General features: G+C 35.5%; 1 protein-coding gene and 1 long non-coding RNA gene across 10 annotated transcripts; one reads left to right on the top strand and one right to left on the bottom strand.

Annotated features, from left to right (window-relative positions):
• Nucleotides 1-8,297: 8,297 nt before the first annotated feature.
• Nucleotides 8,298-11,783, bottom strand: LOC147489884 (uncharacterized). Of its 4 annotated transcripts, XR_015201848.1 has the most exons (6): nucleotides 11,643-11,783; nucleotides 11,461-11,537; nucleotides 10,779-10,916; nucleotides 10,448-10,609; nucleotides 10,177-10,344; nucleotides 8,298-8,655 (listed from the first exon to the last, which is right to left on the bottom strand). It is a non-coding gene; the product is annotated as an uncharacterized LOC147489884 (long non-coding RNA). The 4 variants fall into 4 exon arrangements; XR_015201846.1 differs by lacking the exon at nucleotides 10,779-10,916; XR_015201847.1 differs by lacking the exon at nucleotides 11,643-11,783 and having other exon boundaries at nucleotides 11,461-11,595.
• LOC147489883 (glucosamine 6-phosphate N-acetyltransferase-like) lies at nucleotides 11,529-15,883 on the top strand. Of its 6 annotated transcripts, XM_086572167.1 has the most exons (3): nucleotides 11,529-11,821; nucleotides 11,997-12,186; nucleotides 15,367-15,883. In XM_086572167.1, exon 3 carries the CDS (start codon nucleotides 15,371-15,373, stop codon nucleotides 15,845-15,847), a length of 477 nt encoding a protein of 158 aa, XP_086428293.1. In that variant the 5' UTR covers nucleotides 11,529-11,821; nucleotides 11,997-12,186; nucleotides 15,367-15,370; the 3' UTR covers nucleotides 15,848-15,883. The 6 variants fall into 6 exon arrangements, with proteins under 6 accessions (XP_086428293.1, XP_086428294.1, XP_086428297.1 ...); XM_086572168.1 differs by lacking the exon at nucleotides 11,997-12,186; XM_086572171.1 differs by lacking the exon at nucleotides 11,997-12,186 and having other exon boundaries at nucleotides 11,555-11,821; nucleotides 15,381-15,883.
• Nucleotides 15,884-17,049: the final 1,166 nt, after the last annotated feature.

Genomic DNA, 17,049 nt, shown 5'->3' with positions numbered 1-17,049 from the left:
TGCGTGAGACAAGGCCTCTGAGTTCACGAAACAAAGGAATCCGGTGGTGGTGTTGAGTTACAATCATATTTCTCTCGAAAGTAGCTCTAATCTCGGACATCTGGATCTCTAGAATCGGGTGGATTAAGCTAAACATACTCAAAAAATCATGACAGTTTGCATTTCCTAGTACACGCTTCACCTGAGCATGAGACCCTTCAACTCTATTGGTCGTTGTACTCCCAAAGTGAATGTGTTGGTCAGTCCAACAACATACGAATCGATCCCTGTGAGGAAACCAAGTCTCTCGCAAATAATAAACAAAATTGGAGTACTCAACCCTGTAATATTTTTCCAAAGCATCCCATCTACGCTGGAAAATAACCTCTGTCTTCGATTTGACTACAGTGTTCCACGAGAATTGGGCCTTCTCTACAAGTTCTGTAGTTGGAAAAATATCGTAACATTTTGAAAGGGACGACGTGCGATATGCCATCTACATAGATGCTTTGTGCGTTAGGGAAAACTCACGGGCACTCATCGTGAGCCAAGTCCCCCGGAACCACGATCACGGATGGGCTTATGTCACCAAGCAAGCCACTAAAATGATCGCAGGGCCCACTCATAGTCAATTGTTGTTTCATATCTTGAGCGGACTTGACACACGGTGAAAAGATTTCCACGTTGAATTCACCCCAACAAACCGTATCACGAAAGGCCACCGACACCGTAGTTTTTGTAGGTAGCGTCTAACATGAAAAAAAACCGTTGGAAAAGTCCGAACCAACTTAACACCTTCCGGATGGGCCCATAACAATCCCGTTATCTCCTCGATATTCTCATCCCGCCTCAACTCCTCAAAATAATGTTCTTTTGCTAACAACTTACGCAATCTCTGCGAATTGTGGCGAGACCGCTCATATCCAATTTCCTCACCTTCGCGCTTGCGGTGTAGACTTAGGATATACTAGAGATGTTATCATGATACCTATTCTTGATGGAATCCAATATTTGTTTAGGTTTTATTCCACACTTGCTCATCTCGACAAATAATTTCGAACTCTGAACGGTTAGTCGAGTAGCAAATGCATGTCCTTCAGGGTTTTTCGCCAATGGATGGTTGTGAACACCATTAAGAACGACAATTTTCCAACTATCGAAGCGGTCTTTTAGTTTGAAAACACCTTTTAACTTAAATGGACATCCCGATTTCTTGGTTCCCGACCTTCTCTTATTAGCCCTCTCTTTGCCTTCCTTCTTGTGTGACCGATACACACCCGAGCACTCGCAAGCCAAATTCAATCTTGCTACTCGGTTTCCTTTGGCACACTCCGACTTTTCAATGACCACAACAACATTAACTTGTCTTCCTCTAGCGGTTGCCCAACCGATTGCCTCGCTACGTGTATGAAAGACCTAAACACATAAAAAACAACAACTATTATTAATACACTAATAAAATTATATTTAGAAAATTTAAAAAAAAAATGAAATCAATGCCTACTCAATCATACCTCTTTCGTAGTAAAAATTTCTGTTGTATCACTTAAAATCGGGTTGACAATCCACATCATTCGAGTTTGCAGAGGATCGGTTCCCGGATAGCGGCAAAGAATTCTACATATAGAATAATAAAACAAAAGTCTCAAACAATTTGCATTTAGTTTCAAAGTCACAAAAAAAAAAAAACTTTTAATTAAATTTAGTCCAAATGACCCAGCCATGTAGTTTCATAGAGGGTCCAAACGACCCGGCCATGTAGTTCTATAGTGTCCCCAAACGACTCGGAGAAGTCGTTCTATAGTTTTACCAAACGACCTAGCCATGTAGTCCTATAGTGTAATCAAACAACCTGGACATGTCGTTCTGTAGTGTTCTCAAACTACACCGCCATGTCATTATGTAGTGTTCTCAAACTACACCGCCATGTAGTTCTATAGTGTTCCCAAACGACCCAGCCATGTCGTTTGGGCTCGGGTTTTGCATTCATTCATTTTGCATCCATTCATTCATTCATTCAATCAATCAAGTGTTTTGTATTCATTTTAATCAAGTGTTACCTCATTATTTAGGTTTGCACTTTGTCGTCGACGATTTCTCGACATTTCATTTGCTCGACTTGTCGCATCTTCAAATTCTTCACCTTGACCTTCAACATTTTGTTCCACTTCTTCACTTTCAACATATCTTCTATTTTCTCCTTCTCTAATTTGTTGTTCTTCTCTAATTTGTTGTTGTACCTCAAACATTACCTCAAATACTTCTTCTTCATCTTCATGTTCCATTTAGAGAAACTTAAGTATTATAATATGTAGAGAAACTTGAGTATTCTATGTAAACCCTAAACTCTAAACTGAGTGAATGAGTATTATATATATATTTGAAATTTTGATATATTTCAAATAATTGAGTGAAATATATTTGTAAACCCTAAACTCTAAACCCCCCAAACTAGTTTATTATTTACAATTGAATAAAAAAAATGGAAAATAACAAGTTTAGATATAAAACAAATTATTATTTTAGATTTGGATAATTGAGTGAAATATGTTTGAAATTATTTTTTTTATGTCGGTATGAAATTTGTAAACCCTAAACCCAAACCCCCAAACTAGTTTATGATTTAAAATTTGAAAAAGAAAATAAAAAATAATAAGTTTATAAATAAAACAAATTATTATTTTGAATAATTAAGTAAAATATGTTAGTACGAAATTTGTAAACAACTCTAAATCCTAAACCCTAAACCCTAAATCTCAACCTAGTTTATGATTCACAATTTTAAAAATAAAATAAAAAATAACAAGTTTAGATATAAAACAAATTATTATTTCAAATAATTAAGTGAAATATGTTGGTACGAAATTTCTAAACCCTGAACTCTAAACTCCAAACCCCAAACTAGTTTATGATTCACAATTGAAAAAATAATAATAATAACAAGTTTAGATATAAAACAAATTATTATTTTAGATTTTAGCATGTTTGATTACATGTAGTATGTTTGATTACATGTTTTAACTTGGTTATAAAGATATTATGTCATAACAGATAAAGAGTGCAGAGTGCATGTAGTTTTATTGATGTAATTGTGTTGTTTCTAACCTAATTTTTTAAATCGGATTTCAATTTTTCTAATTCAATTGAAATTGTTTGAGTGCGTTTGGAATCGTTTGAGTGCATGTCCACGTCGTTTGAGTGTACACTCAAACACATGACCAAGTCGTTTAAGTGTACACTCAAACTACATGACCAAGTCGTTTGAGTGTTGAGCACTAACACTCAAACTACGTGGCCATATCGTTTGAGTGTATACTCAAACTATGCGCCATATCGTTTGAGTGTACACTCAAACTACGCGGCCATGTCGTTTGAGTGTATACTCAAACTACATGACCAAGTTATTTGAGTGTATATTCAAACTACATGGACAAGTCGTTTGAGTGTTACTCACACTAACACTCAAACTATATCGTTTGAGTATACTCAAACGATATCGCTTTGAGTGTATACTAAAACTACTTTGGTCATGTAGTTTGAGTGTATACTCAAACGACTTGGTCATGTAGTTTGAGTGTACACTAACAAACGACGTGGTCATGTAGTTTGAGTATACACTCAAACGACTTGGTCATGTAGTTTGAGTGTAACTCAAACTCAAACTAATACTCAAACGACATGGTCATGTCGTTTGATTGTACACTCAAACGACTTGGCCAAGTCGTTTTAGTTTACACACAAACGACATGGCCAAGTCGTTTGAGTATACACACAAACGACATGGCCATGTCGTTTGAGTATAAACAGAAATGACCCGGTGGGTTCGTTTTGGCGATACCGGTTGAATTGGTTGCTGGGCTTGGGCTTTGATGGCAAACTTGTAATATGGCAAATTTGTAAAAAAAAATTTGAGGGGTTGCCCAATCCAATTTGATGAGTGCCCGATGGAATCACCATAAAAAACGGGATTTACAATCTTTTCCAACACACTTCCACAGGTCATCCCCAACTTTCTTGCCCAAACGGTTTTTCCCAAAAAAAAAATTTTGCTTTCATTTTGAACGAGCACTTGTCTCCCTTTGGTGCAATCTCTACTAGCGGACTTAATATCTCAAATAGAAAACAAAGAATTCGAATTACAGAGTGGAAGTATTGGTGGACAAAATATTGAGATTTATATTCCTAAAGTATCATGTAGTGTCAAGCCGAAAAAAAGTCAAGTTTTTGAGACACTAGTTGATTCTAAATGTTTTTACAATGCTTATGCGAAAAAAGCTAGATTTAGTGTTCGAAGTACAAGATCATAAGAAAGGAGTACGTATGTTACAAACGAGGAAAATGTTTACTAATAGCAGACATTGACACGAAAAGGAATCGAGGCAACTCAAAAGAAGATTGTAGAGCAAAAATCGCACTACAGAAGTTAGCGTCTGGTGCTTTCGTGGTTAGTGTTTTCGTTAAAGGGCATAGCCACTCATTGGCAACCCCACGAAGAGTTCACCTTCTACGATCTCATCGTGGAGTTTCTGGTGCCCAAAGATGCTTAAGTCAACAACTTAGCATGGTAAATATTCTGCCACATCAACAGTTCAGTCTTCTTAGAGTGCAGTCAGGGGGAACTGAGCATATTGGTTTTATAGAAAGAGACTTAAATAACCTTCGTAGGGATGAGCGTAATGAGATGAAGGGGCAAGATGGAGGCATGTTTCACGAGTACTTAAAACTTGAACAAGGACTTATGAAGTTCTCTGTAAAGTTAGATAAGGTTAAGTATAACCAACATTATATGGAGTTCTCAAACTGCATATGGGGTTCAGAGACGAAGGAAGAGTTTGATTCGAGGTGGACAGAGCTTGTTGAGAGAAGTGGCTTAAGTGATAATAAATGACTACAATCAATGTATGAAATCCAGTCAGGATGGGTGCCCGCACATGTGAACAGTATTTTCTCAGCTGGTATGTCAAGTAGCCAATGAGCAAAAAGCGCCCACGCATTCTTAAGAGGTATGTTAACAACGAGAATTCATTGGTAGATTTTATGATTCAATATGGTAGGGGACTTGTGCACCAACGTAATAAAGAGTTGGTGGCTAATCACAAAGATATGATTGAGAAACCTAAAATGAAAATGTTGCACCATTTCTTGGTACACATGGTTGGAGTTTATACATTTGAGTTGTTTTTTATATTTCAAGAAGAGTTGTGTATGAGCTTCAACTACAAATTTGAGCTTATTGGTGAAAATGACGACTGTCGTCTTTATAAAGTTCAAAATAAAATGGTGGAGAAGTTTAGAGTTCGGGAAATTCTTTATCAGAAAAGTTTAGATTTGGCTTCATGCATAGATGCACTTGCAAAAAATTTGAGAGTTTGGGGGTCCCTTGTAGACATATTTTGGCTTATTTGAATAAGATGCATGACTTTAATAAATTGTCGGATCAGTATATTTTAAAGTGATGGTGTAAAACTGCAAAATCAGGGATAGTTATAGATAATGGTGGAATGGAGATCACAGATGATAAATCATATCTAATGAAGTAGAGTGAATTTATTCAAATGTCTGCACTTGTAGTTAACAAGGCCCTTAGAAGTAAAGAAGCAACAAAAGTATATACCGATGCTTTGGAGAGTGCACTTGTAGAAATTAATAAGTTGGTGATTGGTTGTGGTACTAGTAGTCAAACGTTTGGTTGTGGTACAAGTGTAGGAGGTCCGGGAAAAAAGGGTTCTAATATGGAAAATAGTTTTTATGAACAGAATCATGCGAGGCCAAAAAGATGTGGAAAAAGGCTTAAGGGATTAAAGGAGAAGGCACTCAGGAAGGTGCAAAAGTATCATGGCAGAAAACGTAGTGGATGTGGTCAGGCTGGACAACATGATAAAAGAACTTGTCCAAAACTTATAAATCCGTAAGAAATTCTCTTTTATCATTCCATTTTTATATTCCTGATAAAAAAATTCAAATATTCATTGTTATGTTAATTTTGTTGCAGTGAACAACCTTTCCTGCACGACGATGACACAACTCAAAATTGTAGTACAAGTGACGAAAGTTATTCTTCCTTAGGTAGACTCTCTCTCTCTCTCATTTCACATATGTTATTTTTCTTTTTGCAGGTAATGGCAATCGACCTGGCTATGGCTCTGCATCATATAATGCTAATACAGAATATGAATTAGCATCTCAATGGAGCACTCTAGGTGTTGGTGGCAGCGTGGTTGTTGGTAGTCGTGGCTATGGTGGTTATAGTGGAATTGATGGCTCTTATGCCTGCCCTAGGAGCTATGGTGTTGTAGGAGAGTGAGATGTTAGTACTCGTAATAGTAACAATATTGGTGAGGGTGGAGAGCAACATGGGTCAGGTGTTGGTCACATGGAAACGACTATGATGTTAACTATGGCTATAGAAATATATATAATTAGCTGCTTAGTCCATAATCTCACGCTCGATATGCATTTTCGACAAGATGACAACAGAGTTATGATGGGTTAAATTGCTTTTGGATGCCATTTTCCTAGTAGTTTCTATGATTCTATCAATTTGTCTTTATTAAATTTGGGGTTGATTTTGAGTTTTTGAATTAATTCTAGCTATATTTGGATTCTACGGTTGAGTTCTTAACTTTTACATTTTAACCTGTGCTATTTGAAAAGTCTCCAGGTGGTGTTAGTCCCATGGCAACCAGCTTATAGTTTTCGAAATTCGAATAACTAGTTCACACAAATGGACTGAATGTTCATACTCTTGTTGGACTATGAACATTCAATGTTCATACCATTGAATTATGAACAGTGAATGTTCATACTCTTGTTGGACTTTGAACAATGAATGTTTATACTCTTGTTGGACTATGAACAATAAATGTTCATACTCTTGTTGGACAGCTTATACATTGTCGTATATAAACTTTCTTTGTTATATAGTGTCGCCGCGGCTTATCTTATATTAATCGTCGCACGGCTTATATATTGTCGTATATAAGTTTTACGAATAGATATGACACTATAACTATCATACTTATATGTTATGTCACTTATTACAACATACATCTGCAGAGTACTCAAACCTTCTATTGAGTTTGGGGGTCTAATTGCACATGCTTATCTACACTCAATTCTTCATATTAACCCCAATTAGTTCTTTAAACCTTTGTTTGTTAGGCAACATGAATTGGTTTTTTAATGTCATTTGACTGTAACTTTATGAACTAATTCTTGGGCATGATATCCAACACACCAATTCTCACAAATCTACACTAGAAGTCTAGAACAACATTACTTTCTCAAAACTTCCGATTCCATAAAAATAAAGGAGCAACTACAATTCAACAAACTTTAACTAGTCTTACTAAATTCGCGAAGCGTTGAGAAGGTGGTTGGACTAGAAAAAGAAAACCAAAAAGAGGGAGGGAGGCACGGAGAGAGAGTTTGAGACCGTAGTAGTGATCTTATAGAGAGAGAGAGAGCTCTCAAAATAATAGCACTTTTTTAGGGTGTCAAAATAATAACACGATTTTTTTTGGAAAAGCTTTTTTTAGATGGGTGAAACCGTTGGGGACTTGGGGAAGACCTAACTAAGGAAGCCCTCCCTGTTGTTTGGAGCAAGGCCCAAAACATTTATTACATATATTTTAATATAAAAATTCTATTAAAACCGAACATATATCTAAATATCTAAAAAACGTTTTTATTAAGTTTACCCTAAAGTTTCTAAAATATCGAATATCTCAATTTAATATCTTAATTGATATCTACGCTTTATATATCTTTTAGATATATCGGATATTTCGAAATTTCAATATTAAGTTATTAACAATTGGTTAAAAAAGTTAACTTGTAATATCAATTATCTCGAAATAATATCGATTATATCGCTCGGGCGATATAAACTTTCATATCGGAAATTCGATATATCCGGAAAAAAAAGGGGTTCAATATTCGATGGATATATGTCGAAATATCGATATCGGTTTACCAATTTATCGAGATATATCCACTAATTTTTTTGGGATATGATTTTAGATGGGTGATTTTTTGGGCCATGGTTTGGAGAAGAACTTGTGAATCTCGTTTTTTATTCTTTCAATTTATTTTCTTTTCTCTTTTTCATACCTGCGGACCTACTAACTATAAAAATTACTCCACAAAGCTGATTTGGCTCATTTCTCTCTCATGTCCGCTTAAGAACCGGACTGATATCATATATTTCAATTTGCCTTCAAGAAAATGGTTTCACCACTGGGAACATTGTCAAACATACTTCCCCCGAGTGTTCTACACATGCAAATATGCAATCAACCCATTCTATCAAGGTACAGTGGTCCAAAAACATTTTATTGTAGACTAAAATTATACGTGGATATGAATATATGATGGTGCATGTTCAACAACGTGCGGCAAGTCGAAGTTAATACCTTAAGGAAGGATATTTTGAAGTGATTATGCTAAGTGTGGTTCCAAGACCACCACCAACATCGACAACTTCTTTCAGATCGATCTTCGAATCCTCTATATACTTCACCGTATCTTTTTTACTACTACTATGGTGAGGTTGAACATTGCTCTGGTAAACACTTGATTAAATTTGGGTCAATCCCTGGGTACTCAAATGCATGCATTCCATGGGCTTTGTTGAATGGAAAACCCCCTTCAAGAACTGCATCTTTCAAGTAGAACCTATGGTAAGCCAAAATCGTCAATAATCCACCTCACACAAATGAAACTAAGGTAAAACTCTAAAATTGAAAACACTTAAATGATCAAATATATGTAAGAGTTTATAACTATTTAGTACCACGTATTTTCATTTTTTTTCCTAAATGGTACCTGTACTTTGTTTCTCACCTATTAGTACCACGACCTCTTAATTTGTTTCAATTTAGTACTCCGTCTGTTTTCCATCCAATTTGTCTAACGACACTAATAAATAACCCAATTAGCCCAATGTCAAGATGACATCAGCGCTTCTTAATTTGAGTTTTGATTCCCTTAATCATGAACCTTAATCCCAACCGGATACCCAGTCCACCTAAGAATGTACCCTTGCTTCTTCGTATACCGAATAGCTGGTAAGTTTTCAAGAAGCAAATTAACCTGATACATCTCATCAATCCTTTCCTTCAAAATCTTGAAATCATTCGCATTCGAAGGATCAGACCGACACACAAAAAGATCAGTCTCATTCGTGTACATTTTGAACCTATACGGCGAATTCTCAATCCTATCACCCATCAAAAGCTCACCGAGATTCTCAGCACTATCCTTAATTCCCTCCAATGGTTTACAGAAAGGAAGATTATAATAACTATAAGGTATTTACAGATCAATGGAAGTAAGTGAATTCACTTTCACGGATAACCGATCACCCACTTCATGTTTATGAGGATAACTTCCAGGTAAATAAAACCCATCTCCAGATTGAAGAATCAAACAACTAATCAATACCCAAATCTTAAATTGATCTAAAGATCTCATTTTGAACTCAATTTTCAATTAACCTTCAGATCTGCAACAAGCCCAAGTCTTAAAATGAGCTAAAAACACAATATTATTTATCTGTTTATGATCCAAACCAGTTGATTCCGCTGAAGCAACCTTCTGTGTCTCCGATGGATATGGCCATTTATAGTGTAGTTCCCACCAATTGAGTATCTTTTGCTCCAGTAATATTCTATCTCTCTCAGTCGGACGAAATTTTTTTTGCCTGAGATTCAATCAATCAAATAACCCAATTTGGGCTAATTGGGTTATTTACCCCTAAATTTTCTAATCTAATTGGGTTATTTAGCGCCGTTAGACAAATTGGACGGAAAACAGACGAAGGTATTAAATTGAAACAAATTAAGAGTTCGTGGTACTAATAGGTGAGAAACAAAGTACAGATACCATTTAGGAAAAAAAATGAAAATACGTGGTACTAAATAGTCATAAACTCATATATGTAACTAGGTGCATTACATCTTATGCCGAACAGTAACAGGAAAACCAGTCATCCATAATGAGTAATTATAAAGCATTCATGAAATCCATCTATGTCAGAATAGAAAATTTAGTATTTTTTCATAGCAATATAATGTACACAAACAGATAAGTTTCGTTACAAAGCACCTTAAGAGGATAAGTGATCTTTTGGGATAGAAAAACGAATATAAAATATGACTTTGAAATGTGCTTAATGGTAATGGATTAGGGGCTTACTCGGTGACGCAGATATTACTTCTCGTAACAAGAGGAGCCGCTGCAATTCCATATTTCCTTCCCATGTGCTTCCTCTGCCATTGACTTGCACGATTCATCTAATGAAACACCATCTTCAATAAAGGATTAAAGGGCACAAAATCTTCTCGATGCTTCTGTTAGTACTCCCTGCGTGTGTAAACATTCTTTCATCCCTTGATCAATAAAATTCTCTACTTGTGTGGGCAAAAAAATAAAAAAAATAAGAATAAAGTAAAGAGGAAACACATACAGTTCTCTGACATGTAGGTATCCATCGTTGTGTGTGAAATTGAAGCAGATCAAGAACTGCAGTCCAATTAGATGTATATGAATCCCCCTTATTCCAGTTCGTCAAATACTTGGTAGGATCACTCCAACTTCTCTTGATGGCTCGCAATGCAGCAACTGTAAACTGAGATAGATTGTCATAGATAATTATTAAGTATTAGCCAATTTATTGCTAATTTACTACTGATTCACAAAACTTCATAGGTAAAAGAACCTTTCAAGCCAAATGATGCAGATTAAGTACAAGGGTAACACTAGGCGCGCCAAGGAGCAAATTTATGCACTCATCTCACCTTGGAACACTATGCAAAGTGCTGTCCTACAATGTAGCTTTAGATGCTAATGTTCTGAGCTGAGCCTCCTACCCTTCTCTGCTGCTCAACTTCTTCTTTACCCTATTTAATGAGCTGAAGACTCTTCAACAGCACAACCTAACCAAACAAGCTAGCTTAATATTAGATGCCCTTTACTAGTCTTCCTAGCTCAGACACTAGTTCTCAGTCTCAACAACTTGGCTATCCCACATTTGGTCTTCTGATACTAGGCTGGTAATACTAGCTACTAATTTGAAGTTCAACTTTACTGCTATGTAAACACTTTGTTGCATCTGTAACACAAAGCCAACGAAAGACCGATCGTGACATGAAAAATGACTTTCGACAAGCACTCAAAACCAATTAAATTGTTACTTTATCTTAATACAAACCCTAAAACTTACATGGCAAAGTATATGGTTTCTGCTACAAAATGCACAAACTCAATCTGAAAATGTGATATATATATTGAAAAATTCACCTAACCATGCACAAATAACGTTAAAATTATTAAAAATCAATGTAAGTAGTTCTGTTCCTATAAGAATACGTTGAAAAGCCAAAATTCTCCAAACACTAAACAAAAATAAGATTTTTTTTTTTTCAAATTAGAATCAACAATTGATCTGAGAAAGAGATATGAACAAGAACAAGAAATTACCATTGATTATTTTTTACGGTCTGAAAGATTCAATTCAGAGCTAGCGTTTCAACCGAGGTAAAATTTTCGCCATTAGACTGAAAAATTAAAATGGGGATTGAGCTCATTCTTTGTTTCGTTTCTCTCTTCTTTGTTGACTTAACTTTAAAATGGTGAGTAATGTAAAATAATTTTTTGCTTACGCAACAAAGAAAGGCTGGAAGCAAGACTTGAGGCCTTCATCTTCCCATATCAGTCCTCCAAACCATTGAGTTTCTCCCCAGATCTCAATAAGATGGGAAGCAGCTTTGGGCTACAAGAGGAAGCTTTTTCAAACTTGGACATCCAATAACTTCAATAGAACGCAAAGGACAACTGATAGGTAAGTCTCCTTGGTACACGCTTGTTAGCCTGCGTAAGCCTCCAAGTTGGAGAGTTTGTAGCTGAGGAAGCAGAATGCAATGGTCCACGACTTCATTCACATTTTCTTCTTCTGCTGCAATTATTTCCTTTAAATTGTCGCAATCCAAGATGTTGATATCTTTCAGCTGTTGCAGATCTCGTGCGACACCAAATGAGAAAAAGGTTCTCCTGTAGTTTACATCTAGAAATCTGTTATAAAAACCTTAGGGGGTATTTGTTTTTTTGGGTTATAAGGCAAACTGACGGCCCGGTTATTTTCTCCAAATAAAACTCGTTTTTTTTCGATCTCTCACTCGACCAGCATCTCTCACTTGATTTCTAAAGGTAAGAAGATCCTAAAAACGCGATTTTTTTTTTGTTTGAATTCATTATACATGATTTGCATCTATGGATCTATATTAGATTGATTCTATTGTGTGTTTATGTATAATTTCTTACTCTAGTATTCATCTAAGAAAGTATACACTGCCTCATCCTTCTGTGACTTGCGTCGACTAAGCAAGGATTTGAGAAGGCGTTTACTTTTGCTTGGAAACTGTTCGATGTCATTTTGATTGTCACTTTCAGCATGAAGACGCAGTTTTGATGGTTGTTACTAGTTTTGAAGTAACTGCTAATAAGTAGGAACAATTTGTAGTTGCACCTGATGTTGTGATGTTAAGTGGTGTTGTTGCTGCAGCTGCCATTTTTTTCTTTTTGGAGTTAAGGTTGAACAATCTACTCAGAGTTGCTAGAGCCTCAGACAAAAGGCTTCTTGTAAAGAAAGGAGCATCCATGAAATAATAAAAGGTTAATTGGGCATGCTCGCTGCACTAGCTTAACGGCGTATCGGCCACTTAGAGTACACTACTTACAGCACACTACTGATTAAGGATTCTGGATAGCAACACATGACTTAGAGTTTCGACTCAACTCTGTTGAGTTTAATCAATGCTTGAGGGTGGGTATGGTTTGCTAATACTATTTGTCTCCTTTGCGATTTTGATACCTAGGAATTCTTTTGGTTATGTTCAGCTGTTAGAGAGTTGGTTCTGTTCAGCTGTTGCTTCTTTTCCCTGCTCCTGTCCCTTTGTTTCTTGTTTTCCAGTGGTACCGCTACATCCACCGCCCTTTGTTAGCAGCAGCATTCCTGTCATCTCTCTCTCTGTCACTCTCTGTTTTGTTGTTTTTGGTGTTTTGAGGTGGTGAGAATGAAGTGGTGTGTTTTGAATACAAGTGTTAGATTTGTTGTTGGGTTTTGAAGTGGTGTTTATTTTTTGAAGTGTTCGAAGTCTTCAGAAGTTCAAACGGCCACATGAATTCAAATCAAATGCTTATTTTATCACTTTGAGTGTGTAGAACCCATTGAATTTCAAACAAAAAAAATCGAGTTTTTAGGATCATATTTCTTACCTCGAGGTGAGCTTGAGATGAGAGATCGAGACTTTGAGATTAAAAAATACTGGGCCGTCAGTTTGCCTTTGGCGCAGATGAGCGAGTGACTAGTTTTTATAAAACGTGTTTTTCGGACCAAACCGTGTTTATTTTCCCAAAAGCCGTTTTTTCCTTAATAAATCGATTTTTTTTGTTTGAAATTCGATGGGTTCTAGTATTACCATGTTTTGATATCGTTCATGGGGTTTTTCTTTTGTTTGCTAGTGTATCGGCTGCTACAGCTGATTTTTCTATTGGCGAATAAGCTTGGAGAGGGTGGTTTTGAACCGGGTTTACGAAGTAACATTCGAGTTTTTAGCTGCACAAATGTTATTGCTGAGTTAAGAGTGTAATTAGTTGTTGGGGTAGTTAGTTTTCTGGTTTTAGTTGAAGATGTTGTGATGTCAAACTAGCCATTGTTTGTTTGGAGTTAAGGTTGAACAATCTACTCAGAGTTGCTCAGACAAAAGGCTGCTTCTTGTAAAGAAAGGATCATCCTTAAAATAATAAAAAGTTAAGTGGGCATGCTCGCTGCACTTAACAGCGTATGGATCACTTATGGGCAGTGGTCCATCTGAATCACATCCTAGAGGAAATGAGCAGATGATTCTACCATTGATCAATCCTAGATCATACATACAGCTACAAGTGTGGTTTGATGGTGTTGTGTTATGTTAAGTTTTTTCATATATTCTTGTGGAATTGAAACACACCTGACAGTTATTCGATCAGATTATACTTCCAAACTAGAATTTACTAGACGTAGAGCACACTACTGATTAAGGATTCGGGATAGCAACACATGACTGGAATGAATATTAGAGATACCAGCACATGTTCCTAGTGATTTCTATCCCAAGAAGTAATTATAAGTAGTAGTAGTTCTCTTCTTTTTTTTCGATAATAAGTATTATAGTTCTAGTAGTAAGTAGTAATGGTGGTGATGAAGAGTCAGGAATAGAAGATGAAAATGAAACAACTCCTTTCGCTTCACGACAATGGCCACAGAGTTATATGCAAGTGTTTCTTTCCTTTTCATTTTTAGTACATAGGTTATTGTGTAAGTTTTAAGGAATTGACTTGTTGTAATATAATGTACAATGCCTTTTCTTGCTACCTTTTTTTTTTAACTTTATAGTACACTTGTTTACTAGATACACTTCATGCCCACTTTAACGTACAAATGGCTTCAAAACTATCATCTTTACTTGTAATCTGATATAGCATGTTCCTGTTAAGGTTTCATACCAACTTTTTTTTTTTTTTTTTAATTGAGATACTTTTGTTGCAGTCACGATATATAAGGGTTACTTGTGAGTTAATCATTAGTTACTGTCACTATATATAAATGAGTAAAGGTACCACTTCTGGAAAAGTACGTGCAAATTGGAATGACGCCCTTGATGTGATCTTTTCGGATGCGGTGGTTAAGTAGACTTTGGGTTCACCAAAACTGGTTGGAATAATATATTCAAAGGCTCGTTTTCTTTTATTTTTGGAGTAGCTTATGTTTTGTATTTTGACTAACTTTTTATATCCCAACTCCTAATTCTAAAAGAATAGAGCTGAGTCAAGTGGATTGGCAAATTATGTATGGAGCATATATATGCCAAAAGATGTGTTCTAAATTCTTATTAGGCTTTTAAAATAGGTTGGTTTTAATAGGGGTAGAATCAATTGCAGACATACAACTTTTGTAGAATCTTTATAAAAAAAAAACTTTTGTAGAATCAATTCCCCACTCGGCTTCTTCTCTTTCTCTATACACGTGTTTTTAACGTTGTTCGAGTAGATAAGAAAAATTCTTCAACCTTCTCTTTCGTTTAAGATCTTTGTGTTGTCAATCTTCGATAAGATCTCCAATCTTCTACATTTATTATGTTTATTTGTTTGTTTCGTTCTTTATTAGTTCTTGGACTTTGGTTAGATTTTTTTTAGATTACCCTTTAAGTTGAATGCTTGTTGCATATATCAAATGAACATATGTATGTGTTCCTATTTCCGTTGGTGTTTTGGTCTTTTTCTTGCATTACTTTCTGCTGGTCTTCAAATCTGATTATATTCTTAAGTTTCATTTTTTCTCATGTTAAGTCTTATGAATTCAGTCGAGATGTCCATAGAAGAAGAAAACCGATTTCTAGTTCGAAAACTAGAGATTTCAGACAAATCAAGAGGTTTCATAGAACTTCTCCAACAATTGACAGTTTGCAATCCAATATCCGAAGAAGAATTTAATGCAAGGTTTCAAGATATAAGCTCATATGGTGATGATCACGTGATTTGCGTGATTGAAGATACTGAATCAAAGAAAATTGTTGCAACGGGAAGTGTTTTCTTAGAAAAGAAGTTCGTGAGAAATTGTGGGAAAGTGGGGCATATTGAAGATGTTGTTGTGGATTCAAATGTCCGTGGGATGAAATTAGGACAAAAGGTAATTGAGTTTTTGACGAATCATGCGAAATTGATGGGGTGTTATAAAGTGATTCTTGATTGTAGTGGTGACAATAAGGTGTTTTATGAGAAATGTGGGTTTAAAGAGAAGGAGATTCAAATGGCTATGTATTTTAATTGAAAATCTTAACTAAATTTGAGAGTTTTGTTTATCTTCTTTATTTTTGTTAAAGTTTCATATATTGTTTAATGATTTGATGTAGCATTTTAGATTAATTTTGTCTATTTTTAGACTTATGTTTGAGTGGCATTTTATCCAATTTTGACATACATCTCTATTATTCTATCCTCCATAATTAATCTGGTCTCTTATAAGATGGACTATTTCCTCATTATACCATTAAGTTATACGCATTCAGACATGACTTTTGTGTAAATTCTAGTCGAAATCCAAGTACACTCGTCATTTTAATTGTTCAGCATGAGTAAAAGAGGAAATCCAGTTGACATCAAAACCCAAAAAACGGTTTTTCTTCTCCGAACTCTTTCGCCTTTTCTTTCCCTATTGAAGGCAGATCGACACTTCGGGCCTGCAGATGTCTAGATTTACAATTGGTCTTGAGGGAAAACATAGATGTGTTGATGTGACTGGAGTCTCTCTGTTGGTAGGGTTTGAAAATTGAGACTTTGATGTGGGAGAAACAACTAATAAAGTAGCGACAAAGAAGATAGAGAAGCACGAGGAAATTTGTAGGCCTAACCATCATTGTTTTATTCCGTTCAGTTTTATGGCACAACAGTCTGGTTAGCTTCTGAAGAGACTTCAGAAAACTAGTCATGGGACAATAACATAATGACAGCTGGTTCTAATGAGTTTGTTTTTAGAATAATAGAATTTGCTATTCAGAAAAGACTTGCAGTATAGCTTGTTGCACGCGTGTCCTAATTATTTATAAAACTTGTTATCAATAAAATTTTCACTTGATTTAAAAAAAAAATAAAAATAAAAATAAAAAATGGCTTCTTTGATCTCTCAACCAAGAATGCAGTGTGATTTCTCCTCATTCTAAGTTTGCAAATCACATCGCGTAGTCCGCAGTGTTCCTTGATTTACAAGTATCATTTGATTTATTTCCTTGCGTTCTACAATTTGGTTTTGTGGCTTATTAATTGAGGATGAATTGAAAGTTTTACAAGTCAATTTAAAGGAATTTAAGCTATATTCCAAAATTACTTTCTCCAATATAATCTTCTCCACAATATTATATCCTTCCTATTTTACTTTTATTAGGGATTCATGTATAGAAGCTTATGCGAAGGAATTAAAGGAATTTGATTTGAGAATATTGTTCGTTTGTTTGTTTTTTTTGTTTTTTTTGAAAT

This window comes from Coptis chinensis, chromosome 7, assembly GCF_015680905.1.
Source record: "Coptis chinensis isolate HL-2020 chromosome 7, ASM1568090v1, whole genome shotgun sequence".
Taxonomy (NCBI): domain Eukaryota; kingdom Viridiplantae; phylum Streptophyta; class Magnoliopsida; order Ranunculales; family Ranunculaceae; genus Coptis; species Coptis chinensis.
Note: the sequence above shows the minus strand (reverse complement) of the source record. Positions and strands in the feature narration are given on the sequence as shown.